Here is an 18,092-nt window from a genome sequence, read left to right on the forward strand (position 1 = left end):
TAATTTATAGTCATATGGTTGGTGATCTGTGCTGGATTCATACCAATAGTTGCAGCTTTGACCAGCAGCAAGTTTCTAAACCTCACCCAAGCAGCTAAGAATCTGGTCAGAAAACTAAAATGCACATATATTCTATATTTTTTTTAAAGTTCATTTTTCTGGTTTTAACCAATGGCAGGCAGTGTGTGAACTACTTTTTCTTCCAATGGATAGTCTTAAAACCACATTAATTCTAGCATAATGTTCCATTGTATAAACCTGTGATGGCGAACCTGTGGCATGTGTGCCACAGGTGGCACGCAAAGTCATTTGTCAGGGCATGCGAGGCTTGCCTTAGCTGGCAGTTCACTTCGGCTTTCTTTTGAGGCCATTTTTCACCCTCCGGAGGCTTCAGGAGCTTCCCTGAAGCCTCCGGAGCGTGAAAAACCACCCCTACAATTTCACTTCCGGTTTGCTTGCAGTGTTGTTTTTGACCCTCCGGAGCCTTCAGGGAAGCCACATGAGAGCTCCTAAATGCTCCGGAGGGCTAAAACCAGCCCTATGAGCAAACCAGAAGTGCATTCCTGAACTTCTGGTTTGCCCGTAGGGCCGGTTTTTCGTGCTCCGGAGGCTTCAGGGAAGCTCCTGAAGTCTCCAGAAGGCCTCCGTGAGGGGGCAGGGAGGCTGTTTTCACTCTCCCCAGGTGCCTAGAAAGCCTCTGGAGCTTGGGGAGGGTGAAAAAAGAGTGCCAAAAGCAGGGGGGGCACTGGTCGCATGTGCATGCACGCAGAGGGCCGAAATGTGTATGTGTGGCACGCTTGTGCACGACCCCCCTGCGCTCCCCCCGCTTTTGGTACGCCAGCCAAAAAAGGTTCGCCATCCCTGGTATAAACTGTTATCACTGCTATGATTGCATACATAAGTTTAATGATACCAAATATGGTTTCAGTCAAAAGACCCACCTCTGGAATATCTAGGAAAACAATAAAGAGGATTGTGAGCATTAACTAAATATGCCTTACATATGCATAAATAGCTAGGAATTTTGAATTGAAGAGTGAGTTGAAGGTAGTCTTGTATCTCAATTCTCTCTCCCCCCCCCCTTCCTTAGCTACTAATCACTGTTCTGAAATAAGATCTGTCCAGTAATTACTTTTAAATTCCCTAATCAGCCAAGAGTATTTACTGGACTGATATTTTAGTCAAAGTTAATTTAAGGAAGTGTGAGAATTAAGGATCGTACTTGTGGTGGTCAACCAAAAGTTTTTAAAAGAGGTTGTTTTTGTTAAATTGTTTTGAATTTCCTATTACTGCATAGCTAAACCTAATCAGTTTCACATTTGCTGCTTTTCTATTTCAATAATAGGCCAAATGAATGTAGAACTTTTTTCTTGGCTATTCAGAACAGGATATGTCCTGAACTTCCTTTTTAACATTGTTTCCCATTTTGTATATCGCTAGTATGGCAAAAGCAGAAGCTGGATGAATCAAGGAACAGGATAAGAGGCTTCTAGCTTGATGGGGTGACCTTTCCAGTCCCTCCCCGGGAGTGAGTGTACTCAATGCAGATAAAATTCCCTCTCACTCAACAGCAGGGAACAAAAAGCAAGGACCACATGCTGCTTTCTGTGCCCATTTGGACTTGCAAAAGAGGCTAAGCAGTCAGAAAAGAGAACAATTAGCAGATGGAGATTTACCTTGGCAGCAGCTTTGGAGGCCAAGCACTCCTCAGTTCAAAGTATCAGTTGTAGTATTGCTTCTGAGCCTTAGAAAGTATTGCCAGGTATGTGTACATGGGTGGGACTAAAGAAGCTCAATCCTTTAAAATTTCTTTGCTGTGCAGATATATTCTGGCTAGCTGTATAAATTGTTTATTACAAAAACACTGGCAATTTTAGCAGTTGTAAAACAGTATATTTCTTCTTTTTCCCCCCCCTCCAGCGGCTTAGTGATAAAAGTGGATCCCTTGCGCCAGAAAAAAATTAACACTTGGAAGTGTATGTAAAATCGCAAATCCTGCTGATAGCACTTCATCTGGCTGTGAGTTGCACTCTCTCTCTCTGCAGGTATGATGAGACACATCAATGAGCTAACTGCACACTGGAAAAGTGAATCTACCTGAAGATGTTTATTGTAAAATTTGACCTTGTTGCTTTGTGTTGCACTGAAACTGAACTGTTTCCATCAAATTGCTTGGAAGCTTGGATTTCAGATTAGAGCACTGTTAGTTTAGTCAACTGATTGGAATTCAGTTGCTGACTTTACATAAACTGCAGTGCTAAAAGTCAGATGTTTAGTTACATCAGTTCTTTGAAGAAAGCAAAGAAAATATGATTTTTTTGCCAATGACATGGTGGTTTGTCATCAGTGTTTTAGAAGCACCATTTTTTCTTCAGAAAAGAACCAGGTTTTAAGTCATTTATTTTGTCTTACTAGTTTTTAAAATGTTTTGCTAGAATGAAAACATTTAAGAAATGACAAGAAATATTTAATTTTGAGATGGATTTTTCAAGATCACTGGAAAAGCATCTGTTGAAAGTCATAGAACTCTTACCAGATGAGAAAGGTAACTCCTGTTCTGGTAGTATTTAATGTAACCCAAGTGCCTGTTGCTTCCCTCTGTTGGGTTAGGGATGGCTTTAGACAGCTGGGCATGCACTAAAATGAGATAAAAAAAGCCGCAAGTATATTCAACTTTGCACCAGCAGCCTTCCTTTCTGATCTGCCTTTACTAGAAGTGTTCGTCACTATCTATAGCTCAGGCAAATCGTTACCTGGGTTGCTTTCCACTAATAAATTACCAAAAAAAAGGAGGGGGGTTTCCATTGCTGTGAAAAAGACATATGGGTGAAAAAGACATATTTCACTTTGAAAAGTTAATTTCATGGTATGACTATGCAGTAAAACAGGAAGTAGTTTAATTTGAGAGTTAATAACCACTAATTTGAGTCTGTGTGATTATTAGTGGAAAATACTCAAGTATAACTTAGACCTTCACTGTGTACTTAATTGGAAGAACCTATTGTTTCTGCAATATTGTTCGGTTAAACATTGCACAGTTCTTACCTCATTTCTGTAAATAAGTTTTTGTGACTGTTTTGTATTGTGAAAAATTCATAAAATGTGGATATTTTGATTTGTAAAATTTCTAACTGGTAGTTTTAATTGAAAGGTAAGAATAATTTATTTTTATATATTAATGGCAAGTTTTCAAGTCACAAATCACTTTTGTAGATAAATTTACTAAAGTAAATCAGTGTGGTTTAATTTATTTAAACCACTTGTTTAATATTCTGTAATAATTTGTATAAATGTTGTTTTGCCTAGATGTAAAATTGCCAATTTATATAAAGATATGTACAAAGCTTTGGTTAATAAATTTTAATATTGTTTATGGCTGTAAATTGCAATACATGATACAGAGTTCATCAGAGGAATGCATTAGTCACTGTGTCTAAGCCAAGTCCTTTTACAAGCATGCTTTTAATGCATACTGAGAGATATTGAAATCATGGTGTTTTAAATGGAATTTAAACAGGCCTATTCTAATATGGATACTCTAATAAAAATATATAGCCAGAATGGAAAGTCCAGTTCCTGCTGCAGCAGAAAGTGCCTTGACATGAAAGAGTTATCTTTCTTGAGAAAAAGGTCATTTTACAATGTTTGATATCTTTTCACCCAATAGGAAAAAATGTGTATTAGTTATAAGGAAAAGGGTGCTGCCATACACCACATCACCTCAAAGAAAACAGGTACAATTGGCTTCTTAAATTTTGAGAAACATAAGGTTTTAGCACTTTAAAAAAAAGATAGATATCCTCATCCTACCATGGCATTAGTATGAAATTTTAGGCTGAAAGCAATAGTTTTCTCCCTTAAATATTTTCTAATCCTCCCCGCAAAGCTGAAAACTTGAGAATTCTTCTGGTATAGTGGAATTACTCTTATTTGGAATGAAGACTTGCCTTCATCATTAGCACCAGCCATCAGCAGACAGAGCTTGGCCTATACAAATGCAAATATTTTTTCTCTTTTACTCATGTTTCAGAACTGGAATATATATTTTGAGTTGTGGCTGCTTCTATATACAGAGTGTAGGAATGCCTGAAATGTCTCACGTAGTCTGACATCTAATGAATTATATCTTGGGTTAATATACCTGCGATAGAAAAAAATCCACTTTTGTTGATGAATTTACTGACTAGGACTGATCATTCTTTTGTCCTTCATTTGAGGTTTCCAACTGTTGATTTTTTTTAAGTTAAGAAAGTTATTTCTCAATTATCAGAGCTATGCTCTGTGTAGAAAGAAAGATGGGCAACTTTGCCCACCTGAAACTGACTTACAGGTTTGAGGCAGCAAGGTCAGTTATGGGGGCTGCAGTCAAGGATTGACTGGAGGACCAACTGTTGTAAGGTAAGGCAATAGAATTTGCTTACTGAACAGTATGGTCTGAAGATAAATATTATAGGCGCCATAGTGAAGGCAAATAGAATGAAATTAGAAATTCAGTTCCCATTTGTTGGTTCTCCATAAATCTCCAAAGCAGCAGTAGCAATAGCACTTAGACTTATATATTGCTTCACAGTGCTTTACAGCCCTCTCTAAGCAGTTTTACAGTCAGCATATTGCTCCCAAGAATCTGGGTCCTTATTTTACCAACTTCAGAAGGATGGAAGGATAAGACAACTTCGAGTCAGTCAGGAACAAAGGAATCAAACTCCTGGCAATGTGAGCAGTTAGCCTACAATATTGCATTCCAACCACTGTGCTATCGTGCTCTGGAATATACAAAATTTGTTGACTAGGAATGGAACTTTTGTGGAATGTTCTATTTCAGAATTGACTAAATTTTTCACTTCCCTACCTCTGCATGTTCCATTGGAATAGGATGAATGTAATGCCAATATTATATGATAATAAAACAGAAAGTGTAACATTCTTAGGGAACGAGTGATTATTAACGAAAACTGAAATATAAGATACTTAGAAGATGCAATCCTGCAATATGACTTTATATTAAAGGATATTTGCTCAGTTGTTCCAATATGCATTCCAAATGACATATCTTAAATACCAATTACCATAATGGCAAAAAGCCTTCCTGTACAAAAATACATTGATTCTATTAAAACATATTTCAAATTGAAGGTGTAAAATTTACAGATTTTTACTAAGGCACATGACATACTGAAATACTGAGGTACAAAAATACAAGTCACTGCATATGATGTTTAATGTATCTCATCTTGATGAATAGTATTCTTCAAAATGTTCAGCTTTTGGCCATTTTTTTCTTTTGTATAAGTTCAACCAAAAGTTTGTATCTAGTCATACATTCTTCCTGTAGAAAAAGAAGAAAACATGAAGTATTAATGTGTAATGTTCATTTTTAAAAGCATTATAGACAATTTACACTAGGCAGGAGAAAAAGGGAAAACATTTTCTGAGTTTATGGGGAAAAATTAGTATCTATTTATTATTATCACAATGTCTATGTTGCACATAGCTAGTCTTCAACTAACAGTCACATAACATTTGAAGTTATGGTGTCCCTTTCTCCTGAAAGCTATTCATGCTCTGGCCTGATGTTATGGTTGCGGAAGTATCCCCACATTCATTCACTCTTACTACTGATTGCAGGGATGCTGCAGTATCCTCAGCCTCTCTTCTTCCTGCCTGCACTGGGTCCCTGTAAACATTTCCTCCCTCAATGGCTCTCCCTTGGTTTTTGACTTGATTTCCACCCTACCAAGCCCCATGTACTCCTCATTTTTTAAAAAGTTCTGAAGACTTCCATAGTGATGGAACAGGTTGCTTTGTCCCTTGTCTGCTTGGTGTGCTCATCTCTGGACCACATGGTTGCACGTGGAAATGACTAGCATTTTGCTCCTGTCCACTTGTGGATGTTGACAAAAATGGCACATGAGATAAATTGTTCCGTATTGCTGCCTTATCAAGATTAGACAGCACTATGGAAAGTTTCTGAAAGCTACAGATTGATTCTGCAGCATTGTGCAAACCATGTTAAGGTAACAAAACAGTGGTTTGTCCCATGGCTACATGGCTTCATTCTGGAAGCAACATCCATATTTCCAGAAGCCAAATTGCATTCTGGTATTGAAAATATTGCTGCCACTTCTGGAATCAAGCCACATGGCCTTGTGATGAAGTGTGATCTATTCTAGCACTCTGGAAGACCTTAGAGCTCATCAAAAGGTAAGTGAGGAGGATGGTGTTTGGCATAGTGGAGTGGGAATTAGGCCTAAGGCTTGGGGAGACCTGAGCGGCATAGGGAAAGACCTGTGGAAACTCAAGGAGCAGGAAGCAGGTGGGCCTAGGTCTATGCTAGGCCTACAAGGGCCTTTCCCACATGAGGCACTCCAAGCTCCACTTGACCCGTAAGCTTGTTTAGGGAGACCAGGGATGGAAAGATCAAGTGATACACACTATTTAATGGCCATCACAACGGCCCATTGGGTGCTTAGCTGGCCCCCAGGTTCACCTTGGAAACAGCAAAGGATGCAGAATCTGCGATGCTTCTGCCAGTGAAAATGGAACTTTTCACTGGCACAGGGATCAGGCCACCAAAGGTGCCCCTGACATGAGTGACATCAAGCTGGCCACACACGCCCTGGCCCCATCCCCCCCCAGGTCAAACACAACCTTGATGTGGCCCTCAAAATCAAATTTGACACTCCTGACAGGGTTTTTATAAGTATTTCCCACCATCTTGAATTGGGCTTGGAATGGGCAACCATTGCTGTCCTCAAAGAATAGACATGCCAGTTATTAAACCTGTTCAATCCATGGCAGCTCCAGACTCAGGTTGTCTTCAAGGGCTTTCCCGTGTAAAATGAATTGCTGTGAGGTAACAAGAGCCTGATTCATTGCTGGTGCTCTGGAGACAAGGACATTACATTGCATACTTGCTTCTTCTAGAGCAATGCCACCAAAGTCAATAGCTGAACTGTCTATGGATCCATAAGGGTTTTGCACTAACAATGGATGTGTCTTGCTGGGACACAGAAAGAATGTGCTTTAATCCATCTACTTCCTCCTACCTTCCAAGTATCCATTCAAGATACTGGAATCTGTGTAGTGCCTCAAAAATTCTAAGCCTATTTTGCCAGAAGACAAATTGATGGTTATAAGCCCCTGTTCACTGCATATAGAAACATATTTATACAATTTTTTCCAATGTATATCTGCTGTTGCCCAGAATATATAATTAAAATATTCTCAAAATTCACAAGCCTGAACAAAGCAGTAAGCAGCTTTTTGCGTGTAACAGTTACAGTTCTACTACATTTCAGGAAATAGTTTGAACAGAGTATAAAGTTCCATCTGCTTTGTGCACCTCTACCAAAAGCAAATATTTCGAATATAGTTAAACATAATGTACCTCACACTAGAAAAATATTCTGCTTGATAGCTAAGAGATGTACTATTTCAATCCCTCTTTCTAGCCATATCCTTTCCAACATCTTTCATATATCCAGGATAATGAAAAGCAAAACTATAACTAATCAATTCCTGTCACCTAGTATTCATTATCTAGTACATTTGACAACTGCTTACTGGCTAATTGTGGTACAGCCACTAATATTAAGACAACTCTACTGAATAACATAAAACACGGCGAAGGTTTTACTTACTCTTCAATTTCCCATCTTTGGCCATGCATACAAAACCTCTGAAATTTTGTTAGGATTGCTTACCTCAAGATGCTCACCTTCTTTAAATTACATTTACAATCATGTAATATTTCCATTAATAAACTATTTAATTAGTTGTTTGGACTGGTCTTTTGCTCTAGTCCCTTCATCACCTTCCTCATCCATCATGCTTTGATAATTAAAAACATTAAATTATCGGCAAGTTGGGGGAGGGGGGAGAAAGACAGAACATTTCCCACCTTACTTGGTTATTTTCCTATTGAATATACTGCTTCATCTGCTACCTGACTTGTCTGGGAAAAATGAGTGAAGAGAGAGAGCAATGTATCAATTAACTAATTGCAAGATATCTGCTCCCATTTGTGTCCACAAATTTTCAGTCACAAATACACTGGAGAACTACGCTTTGTTACAAAACATGGATTTCCTCAGTACCCTACAACCTTGGAGATTGCACTCAAGCCTTGGAAAACCCTGCACTGAAAGTAGCAAGGAATATAAATGGAAAGAAATTAATCACCACCCACAGGTAGCTTTCTAGCAATTGCTTGAAAACTGAAGAACATGCTCTCCTCCCTCAAATAAAACTTTTGATATAATCAAGGAGGCTACTCATTCATTTGAAGCCTCTTGTGAAACACTGGTCCTTTAAAAAAATTTTGGAACATGACAGACTAGGAATACAAACATATTTTCCAGGATTATGATTTCATAGTCTTATCAGCATCCTGTATATAAGACTATTTAACATTTATTTGGTGTTCTAAACAGAGTATGTAACTGCTTTCTCCATATTAAGTCAACATAGTTGAATTAGTTTTTATTATTACTTCAGAGATAGATGATAGAAAACATTAAAAGGACATGCTCTTGCTTGTTATAAGGGACGTGGTGGCTCAATGGCTAAGTCGTCGAGCTTGTTGATCAGAAAAGTCTGCAGTTTGGCAGTTTCCCTAGCTCTCGTTACTTGTCCAAGCTTCTGCCAACCTAGCAGTTTAAAAGCACGTAAAAAATGCAAGTAGAAAAATAGGAACCACTTTGGTGGGAAGGTAACAGCATTTTCATGCACCTCCGGCATTTAGTCATGCTGGCCACATGATCACGGAGACATCTTTGGACAGCACTGGCTCTTAGGCTTTTAAATGGAGATGAGGACTGCCCCTTAGAGTCGGGAACGACTAGCACATATGTGTGAGGGGAACCTTTCACAAGAGGCTTCAAATGAATGAGTAGCCTCCTTGATTATATCAAAAGTTACCTTTTATTGCTTATAAACAAAAGCAAAAACCTTGTTTATCATCTTTAAAAATCTGTCAATTGCATTACAGTTAAGAGAGTTAATGTTCTAAAACTAAATTTACAAGAAAAATTAATACAATATTACCCAACCCCAAATATATGGCTTCACCTTGCTTTTTCCTGGAACACACTTGGCAATCTTATCCCAACGTTCCAGGGTTCCCTTTGGATACTGTTGCAAAGCCAGCTCTAGAAGCTTCTGTTGATTCTGAGTCCACAAGTCATCTGAACTGCGACACTTCTCTTTTTTCCTGGCCTCCTCATCGCTATATTCCTCTTGTTCTCCAGTGTCAAAGTCCTTCTGGCGCTTCCCTCTACATTTGTCCTCGGTTGTCTCTTTTGTCCCTGGGAGTATTGTTTCAGCAGCCTTTGGTATTGTTTTCCGCTTGCGATGTCGGGCTTCATTTAACCCAGTCTCTTGTTCATCTGTTGTGGTCTTATTTATTGTTTCTGGATCATAATTGTACTTTGTTTTTTCTTCCTGGTCATCTTCTTCTTTATCCCGTTGAGTGATTATAAGATCAGGTAAGTTAATATTGGCCTTGCTGGATCTTGAGCTTTGACCCAAAGTTTTCAACTCTGAGAATTTAATAGTACCTATTGAAAAATATCACACATCAGATTAACATATAATAAGGGAGAAGATGAAGAGGAACCAATATTCCAAACTGATTTTTGTTTAAAGTATGCTTCATGAGTGTATTGAACCAGCCTTGAAAATATCTGACACCTGTATTTAAAAATCAGATTTGAAAAACATAATAGATTAAATCCAGACTTAGTCAAATGTAAGTCTGATTCCAAGCTAATAAAGTCAGTCTTTCATTTTTATTGTATGTTTCCATGGTAGTCACACTTAGTTTAAACAATCCAGAAATAGCATCAATTAGGTACGATGTTAAGAGGTCTTCCGTTATATTCTGGCTCTTTTGTTAACATGCACTCCTCTATGCACTGATACACTGAAATGAATGAACTGCAGTGCTCCCATTGAAATGGAAGAATAATGCACTGCCACGGTGTTTAATCAATGGTACTCTTAGTTATTTTAATTCATCTTTTGGTTCTCTGGAACAGATGTCACATATTTTTGTTTTCTTTACACTGCTGACAATTTGAAGCAGAGTTTCACATTATCCACTTAATGAAGGCATATATGCATAGAAGCTCCTTTTCTGCCTCTTATTTGTTTTCAAAAGCAGCAGCCAGTATGCTTAGTAATGGCTTAGTAATACCTAGGACCACCTTTTGTCCACCACTACTCTAGCCAATATGGATATTTACTCTTTGGCCTCTACAATCTTTTAAGTAGGACTCTGAAGTTCTGGAGGTTGCCACTTTCCCATGACTGTAGAAGAGAACTCCACAATCTCCTAAAAGCTTTAGGTTTTTAAAAAAAATGAATTACTAAAAATGATACAATGAAAAATATGAAATACTTAAGAGGCAAGCAGTCATTGCCTATCATTCGTTTTAACTATAACTGAAACAAAATTAAATATAAATTTGATCCTCAATTCATCAGGTTTTGGAGGATTATCTGGTATTCCAGTCAAAGGCCAAGTGTAACTATCACAGCAGAAAAAGAATCATCTTCCAGGTCTAGAAGAACCTCTACCTACTTTCTCTTCAAATATGTTTATTTGATTTACTACTCTTGAGAATTCCTAATCCTGATAACAAAGACAAGGAAGCTTCAGTGGCTATAAAACACTATTAAATGAAAAGCATGTTTTTACCTACCCTGCCATTAGTTGAGACCTATAAACATTCAAGACTGCATCAACAAAAGACTAGATTCTGTGGTTCTTGTTTCTAAAACTCCTGGTTAGGAAAGTTCAACTCATTATCCCAGATTTGGGAAGGCAACTCTCCCTGGTTTACAGCATAGTAGGTGGGCAGAGTGCCAAGAAATTGAGGCCCATTATATTATATTATATTATATTATATTATATTATATTATATTATATTATATTATATTATATTATATTATATTATATTATATTATATTATATTATATTATATTATATTATATTTTGCAAAGAAAACTGAGTTAAGATGAAGACATCTTCAGTATATCTATAGTATATGCTTAAACACAGAAGTGGAAACAATTGAAAGATTATGTGTTGCAACTTGAGAGTTTTGGAGGATTGCACAGAGCCATCAGAAGTTGGGGACCATTTTTAAATGCTTTTTGGGAGCAAGAATGGGAATAAGAAGTCTTTGGGAAATTATCATCCCTATCCTTACCTACATACTCTTCCTAAAATGTCCCTATTTGGAAGTGGATTTTTTGAAAGTGTGGTAGTTCCAGAGTAGGAATGGTATTGAATTAAATTCTTAAATTTTTAAACTCCAAGGACAAAACTGCCATGAAAACAGTGGTTTCAGTTTAGTTTTGGGTGGCACATTGTTGCTAGAACAGATAACAGCAGGCAGCATCTAGGAGGCAAACTAGTTACATCTCCATGCTTATTTCTAAATGAGCTTCTACTTATGGAGCCACCAAAATGTTGACCATTTAACCAACAAAATTTTGCTAATCTTGAAGAGCCACAATTCAGCTTGTGCATTAAAGCATCCTATTCTTCAGCAAAGTCACCTCTACAAATTAATATAGAACCCACAGGGAGAAGCATGCAACTGAAAATTCATGAGGAATGAAGAGAGGGAAAAAAGCAAGTCCAGCTATTAATCTTTAAAGTCAAATAAATATATTTTCTTTAATCATCATGAGTTATATAATGTAGCTACATCAGACATTACCTGGGGTACTTGAAACTGAATCTTTAATCTGCTTGGCTTTCATTGTCACCTGTTTAGGAAGAAAGAGAAGTCATTTGATTTTCAATGGTTTTGGTAAGAGGGCTTAAAAGATGTTTTAAAAAAGGATCAATCTAGTTCCATTTTAAAACTAAAATGATTTTAACAGGCATCCATGGTGAGGGGACAAATGATCAAAAGTGTGTCATGACATAAACTGTTCCTTTTGCACTTGTATTGTGATACTACAGTTGCTCTGGATACTCCTGTCAACATACTTTCAGACTTGGATGATGGATGTCACCCTTGTAAGATAGTCCAGACATGAAGCAAACCCAGAAGTAGACCTTTACCTTTATTATGAGATTACATTAAAACAACATCTCTCTACCCTCACTTGTATGGTCAAGAAAGTCCTTTCTGAGATGTTTATCACCACTTCATTCTTTCACCAGTGAACTCAGCTGCCTTTTATCTGATTATTCCCAGTTTACAGTTCCTCCTCCTGTTGCCCAAGTTCATTCTCACATACTATTACAAACATTGTATATTGAATTTGATGGATCCCTGTACATTAAGGAGACATACACTCATGGCTACCAACTCTAAAAAAAAACAAAATGTAATTGAAATGCTTCAGGAAAGAGCTGAAATCTGTCCTTTTTAAATAAAGGTGTTATCATTTATCAACTAAATAACCATTATGTGAATTGAACTATTTATTAACAAAGTTTAAAATGCAGCCTCCATGAGTTGAATCCACTCAGTTTCTTGATTTCTTATAATTTCTACAACAGAAGTGAGGAAATTGATTTTTCAGATGATGCCTTTATATCCATGAGACAGATCTGCTGGGGTTCATAGGAACTGGCATCCAATAGCAATTGGAACATCACAGTTGTAGAGAATAAATTAATTGACAGATTATTCTTTGTCCTAATACACGTTTTGATTAGTGAATGTATCTAGCCAGCATGCTGATGGGAGAATTCTGGGAGTCAAAGTCCATACATCTTAACATTGTCAAGTTTGAAAAATACTGTTCTTCATATTTCAATACATAGCCAGAGAGAGGGGGGGAGGGAGGGAGGGAGGGAGAGAGAGAGAGAGAGAGAGAGAGAGAGATCAGCAGAAGAAACAGCTCTCGTCCATCATCTAGTCACTCTACTAGAAAATTAGAATCAAGAATGTTCTCCCCTATCCCCATTCCAATTGTAAAGCATTTCCTGTCTCTAACATAGCATCCAACAGCAATGTTACACTGCTTAAAACAGCTGATATAATATGAGGACCAGATTGTCCGTCTTAGAACTCTTCTTGTGCCTTGGAGCCTTGTAAATGCTCATTCACTGAATTAGAAGTTCTGGAATCCATCATCACTATTCACTCAGCCTGGGACTGAAGAGAGTTCAGCAATAGTTATAAAACACAGATAGAGCACATGGGCAGGGAAAGTCTGGTGAGTTTGGCATGTGAGTGCAGAATTGAACTTGAGCCTCACAAACAGATGGTTTAGTGCAGTGTTTCTCAGCCAAGGTTGAGAAACACTGGTTTAGTGGTTTGGTCTGATGGATTATGAAGTAGGCTCAAAGAACCACTCAGGCGTGAAACTCCAGTCCCTCTTTTTTAGCCTTTGAGAGTTATCATAAGAATAAAATTAATGCAGTGTGGGGTGGGAGGAGGAGGAAAAAAGTAAACATATTTCCTTGCAATAGATCAATAAACTACATTGCATCAGATCTTCTCATATGTTCAAAATAAGCTTACATTTTCACTTGCCCTATTCCTGACACAATCCAGGCCAGGCTTCTAAACTTGCTTTTAAAAAAGAAAGCAACACTTATCATTTGGAAGCCATAGTATCCTGCATTGGATCCTTTTTTAAAATGACAGGTGTATCTTTAAGTTACTCTGCTTTTCTTCAATACAATCAATATACCCATCTTTCTTTAGGGATCCCTAAAACTCCCTGAAGTCATGAAGTAATCCATCTAAGTATGTTTAATATAAATCCTGGAGTGTTTGAATGTTAACACCTCCCCTCGTGTTAAATAACCTCAAAACTAACAGATAATGTTTTTCTCCCTGTAACCCTCAAACTCAATGAGAGTTAGGGGTTTCTCAAGCTTCTCTGTGAAAACGGGACACTATTATAACTGCACCCACTTTGGCTTAGAGCAGCAGGCACCAGCTAATTAGAAAAATGTGTTTCTGTCTATCCACCTGCGTATTTTTTTATGGCTTACTTTGGGCCTTTTCCACACAGAAAGCAAATTCCGCATCCGCCTGCTATTGCAACCTGAATACAAGAGATTAGTGACAACAGAGACTACAGAATCAGTTTACCTCCTCCCAGGCGAGTAAATGATATTATTTCATGAAGATGGAATTCTTTGCTGTCACTTCTGAAAACCTGCAGTTAATAACCATATTAAAGCCTATGGTGTTTTTGTTTTTTTTGTTTTTTTGCAGACTGGTCTACTTTATTTTCACAATTTTTATTCCCTTTTAAGTTTCTAAAAATAATGACCTGGATCCAGAAACCCATTCCTATATTCATAAAGCACTTCCATCCAGGGATGAAACCCTCCCGGTTCGGCTGAACTGGCAAGGACTATTGTTCTTGGTTCTGCGAGCCAGTAGTAAAAAAAACATTTCCGAGGATCGTGCAGCTCAGCTGTGAGCCGCGCAATCGTTGGAAGCTTTTTTTCCTCTTTTTAAAACATTTTCTCCCTGCCGGAAAGGGGTGAAAAGGTTGGCTCCGGCCACCCAGACACATGACCCCCCCATCAAGCCACACCCACAGAACTGGGGTGGGGTGGGGGATTAGATTTCACCACTGGAGTTACAATGGTAATTGGGATTTATGTTGCAGTCATTAAGCAATATGGTCATGTGATATCGTGCTTTATGACCATACCACATAGCAACTAGAAACACTGATGCCAATTTCCATCATAACCAAAGGACTACTTGTATTATTATTAATATGCTGCCTTTTTAATATTATTGGTCTATTCAAAGTGGCAATCATGCCTAATACTAATAGAGACAAGTTGCTCTGACATCTATGGATATGAAAATCTTTGAAAAGTTAGTGATGGCCCACCTCAAAACCATCACAGATCTGCTGTTAGACCCCTTACAATTTGCCTACTGAGCAAATAGATCAGCAAATGATGCTGTTAATGTGGCTCTGCACTACATCCTACAACATCTTGAATCTCTAAAGAACTATGCAAGGGTCCTTTTCGTAGACTTCAGATCAGTATTCAATCGCATCATTCCAGATATTCTTCTAACTAAACTAAATCATCTAGCTGGACCTGACCACACTTGTAAATGGATCATAAGCTTCCCAACAGACAGGAAGCAGCAGGCAAAATCACATCAGATACCTGTACAATTAGCACAGGAGCCCCTCAGGCTGTGTGCTCTCTCCACCTCTCTTCTCTCTATATACCAATGACTGCATCTCAAAGGATCCCCCTGTTAAAGTACTGAAGTTTGCAGATGATGCAACAGTGATTGGTCTCATTCAAGACAACAATAAAACTGGAATCTGCATACAGATGGGAGGTTGAACAACTAGCCTTGTGGTGCGACCAGAACAATATTGAACTAAACACACTCAAAGCTGTACAAATGATACTATATTTTAGGAGAAACCCTCCTATACTAGCGCCTCTTACAATACTAGATAACACAGTATTAACACTCGAGGCCTTCAAGTTTCTCGGTCCTATCATATCTTAAGACTTAAAAATGGATACCTAACATCAAAAACATCATCAAAAGAACACAGTAAAGAATGTTCTTCCTGAGCCAACTCAGAAAGCTCAGACTGCCCAAAGAGCTACTGATTCAGTTCTACAGAGGAATTATTGAGGCTGTCATCTGCACCTTTATAACTCTCTGGTTTGGCACTGCAACTAAACAAGACAGACATAGACTTCAACGGACAATTAAAACTGCAGAAAAAAACAGTTGCTACCAACCTGCCTTCCACTGAGGTCCTGTATACTATAGGAGTTAGAAAGAGGGCTGTGAAAATATCAACAGACACCCTGGACATAAACTGTTTCAACTTTTACCCTCAAAATGATGACACTATTGGGCAGTGATGGCGAACCTTTTCGGCACCAAGTGCCAAAAAGGGAGTACGTGCGCTCATATGGCCTGCAACCTGGAAGAGGAGCTACCCAGGGAGTATGTGCACACTAGAAAATGAACTTCTTGTTTCTGGTGTGCACATGGGGTTACTGGCACGCATGTGCACATGATGATCAGCTGGAAAACAGAAGACCAGCTCTTCCACATTCCGGCACTGCTGCACGCACAAAGGCCAGCTGATCACCCTGGGTGCATGTGTGCCAGAAATCTGGAAGAGAAACAGGCGATGCCATATGTGCCATATGTGCCATATGTGCCATGGCTCCGCATGCCACTTCGGACACATGTGCCATAGATTCGCCATCACAGCTATAGGGCATTGAACGATAGCCACAAGGACAGTTTTTCCTCCCATGTCATCACTCTGCTAAACAACTAATTCCCACAGCACTGTCAAATTATCTAGTAAGACTGTATTATTATTATTATTATACAATTGTATCACAGCGGCCAGTTCTTTCGCTGGATTTGGCATTGGTTACTAGTCGGGCCCCACCCAGGAGCCTAGGACGTCGTAACGTATTTTCGTAATATGCGTGCAGATCCAAGCAGTGCGGCTTTTTGCATTTGACTGATGGTGATTTTGTCAATTTTTAACTGTTTTAAATGTAATTCCTGTGCTTTTGGAATAGCACCCAGTGTGCCAATTACCACTGGAATTACCACTGCTGGTTTGTGCCATAGTCGTTGAATTTCGATTTTTAAGTCCTGGTATTTTGCGATTTTTTCATGTTCCTTCTCGGCGACCCTGCTATCACCTGGTATTGCGATATCTATGATTGTGACCTTATTTTTCTCAACCAGTGTGATGTCTGGTGTATTATGTGCCAGTATTTTGTCGGTTTGTATATGGAAATCCCACAAGATTGACCATCTTGACCATCTGATTTTCGGTGACTTTTTCAGGCTGATGTTCCCACCAGTTTGTTGCTGTTTTAATATTATAATTTTTGCACAAATTCCAATGGATCATTTGTGCTACTGAATTGTGCCGCAATTTATTATACAATTGTATCACAGCGACCAGTTGTTTCGCCGGATTTGGCATTGGTTACTAGTCGGGCCCCAGCCAGGGGCCTAGAACGTCGTATCATATTTTCGTAATATGCGTGCAGATCCAAGCAGTGCGGCTTTTTGCATTTGACTGATGGTGATTTTGTCAATTTTTAACTGTTTTAAATGTAATTCCAGTGCTTTTGGAATAGCACCCAGTGTGCCAATTACCACTGGAATTACCCCTGCTGGTTTGTGCCATAGTCGTTGAATTTCGATTTTTAAGTCCTGGTATCTTGCGATTTTTTCATGTTCCTTCTCGGCGACCCTGCTATCACCTGGTATTGCGATGTCTATGATTGTGACCTTATTTTTCTCAACCAGTGTGATGTCTGGTGTATTATGCGCCAGTATTTTGTCGGTTTGTATACGGAAATCCCACAAGATCTTGACCATCTGATTTTCGGTGACTTTTTCAGGCTGATGTTCCCACCAGTTTGTTGCTGTTTTAATATTATAATTTTTGCACAAATTCCAATGGATCATTTGTGCTACTGAATTGTGCCGCAATTTATTATTATTATTATTATTATTATTATTGTTGTTGTTGTTGTTGTTGTTGTTGTTGTTGTTATTATCTTTTCCATTACCTATGTATCTTCTATAACTTAGTTGCTTGTATCTTATGATTTATATTATTTTATTTAGTATCCTAAGTGTGATTTATGTTGATTGCTTATTTAGTATTCTACGACTATCACTAATGTATTGTAATGCATTGTATCTGATGAATGTATTCTTTACAATGACTAGATTTATTAGTTATTGCTTGTATGTGCACTGAGAGCTCATGCACTGGAGACAAACTCCTCATGTGTCAAATCATACTTGGCCAATAAAGTATTCTATTGTGCTGTGCTGTGCTGTGCTGTGCTGTTCTGCTCTGCTTTATTCTTATTCCTATTCCTATTATTCCTATTCCTATCTCTCTCTATTTATTCTATAGTATTTATTCCATTCTATTCTATTGCTACCTCTTATTTTTCCCACAACAACCACCCTTTAAGTGGGGTTGGCCTAAAAAAGCATGACTGACCCAAAGTCATCTAGGCTCCCAGAGTGGCCTGAAAATCACAGCTTCCAATTTTTTAAGCTAGCACCTTACAAGAACTACCACAAACTATTTGAACTGATAGACTG

General features: G+C 38.3%; 2 protein-coding genes across 5 annotated transcripts in view; one reads left to right on the forward strand and one right to left on the reverse strand.

Moving 5' to 3' along the window:
* MLLT10 (MLLT10 histone lysine methyltransferase DOT1L cofactor) overlaps positions 1-3,371 on the forward strand; it is a 125,098-nt gene extending 121,727 nt beyond the window's left edge. For 2 of the 3 annotated variants that reach the window (XM_032236990.1, XM_032236992.1), the window contains one exon: positions 1,921-3,371. In XM_032236990.1, coding sequence (XP_032092881.1) covers positions 1,921-1,965 — 45 coding nt within the window. In that variant the 3' untranslated portion in view covers positions 1,966-3,371. The other variant, XM_032236991.1, reaches the window with a different exon arrangement.
* Positions 3,372-3,624: 253 nt separating this feature from the next.
* The window catches only part of DNAJC1 (DnaJ heat shock protein family (Hsp40) member C1), a 109,071-nt gene continuing 94,603 nt past the window's right edge, over positions 3,625-18,092 (reverse strand). For both annotated transcript variants that reach the window (XM_032236994.1, XM_032236995.1), the window contains 3 exons: positions 11,730-11,778; positions 9,070-9,557; positions 3,625-5,326 (listed from right to left, as the gene is read on the reverse strand). In XM_032236994.1, coding sequence (XP_032092885.1) covers positions 5,258-5,326; positions 9,070-9,557; positions 11,730-11,778 — 606 coding nt within the window. In that variant the 3' untranslated portion in view covers positions 3,625-5,257. The remainder of the gene's footprint in view (positions 5,327-9,069; positions 9,558-11,729; positions 11,779-18,092) is intronic.

The sequence above is a fragment of the Thamnophis elegans genome, chromosome Z (assembly GCF_009769535.1).
Source record: "Thamnophis elegans isolate rThaEle1 chromosome Z, rThaEle1.pri, whole genome shotgun sequence".
Classification (NCBI taxonomy): domain Eukaryota; kingdom Metazoa; phylum Chordata; class Lepidosauria; order Squamata; family Colubridae; genus Thamnophis; species Thamnophis elegans.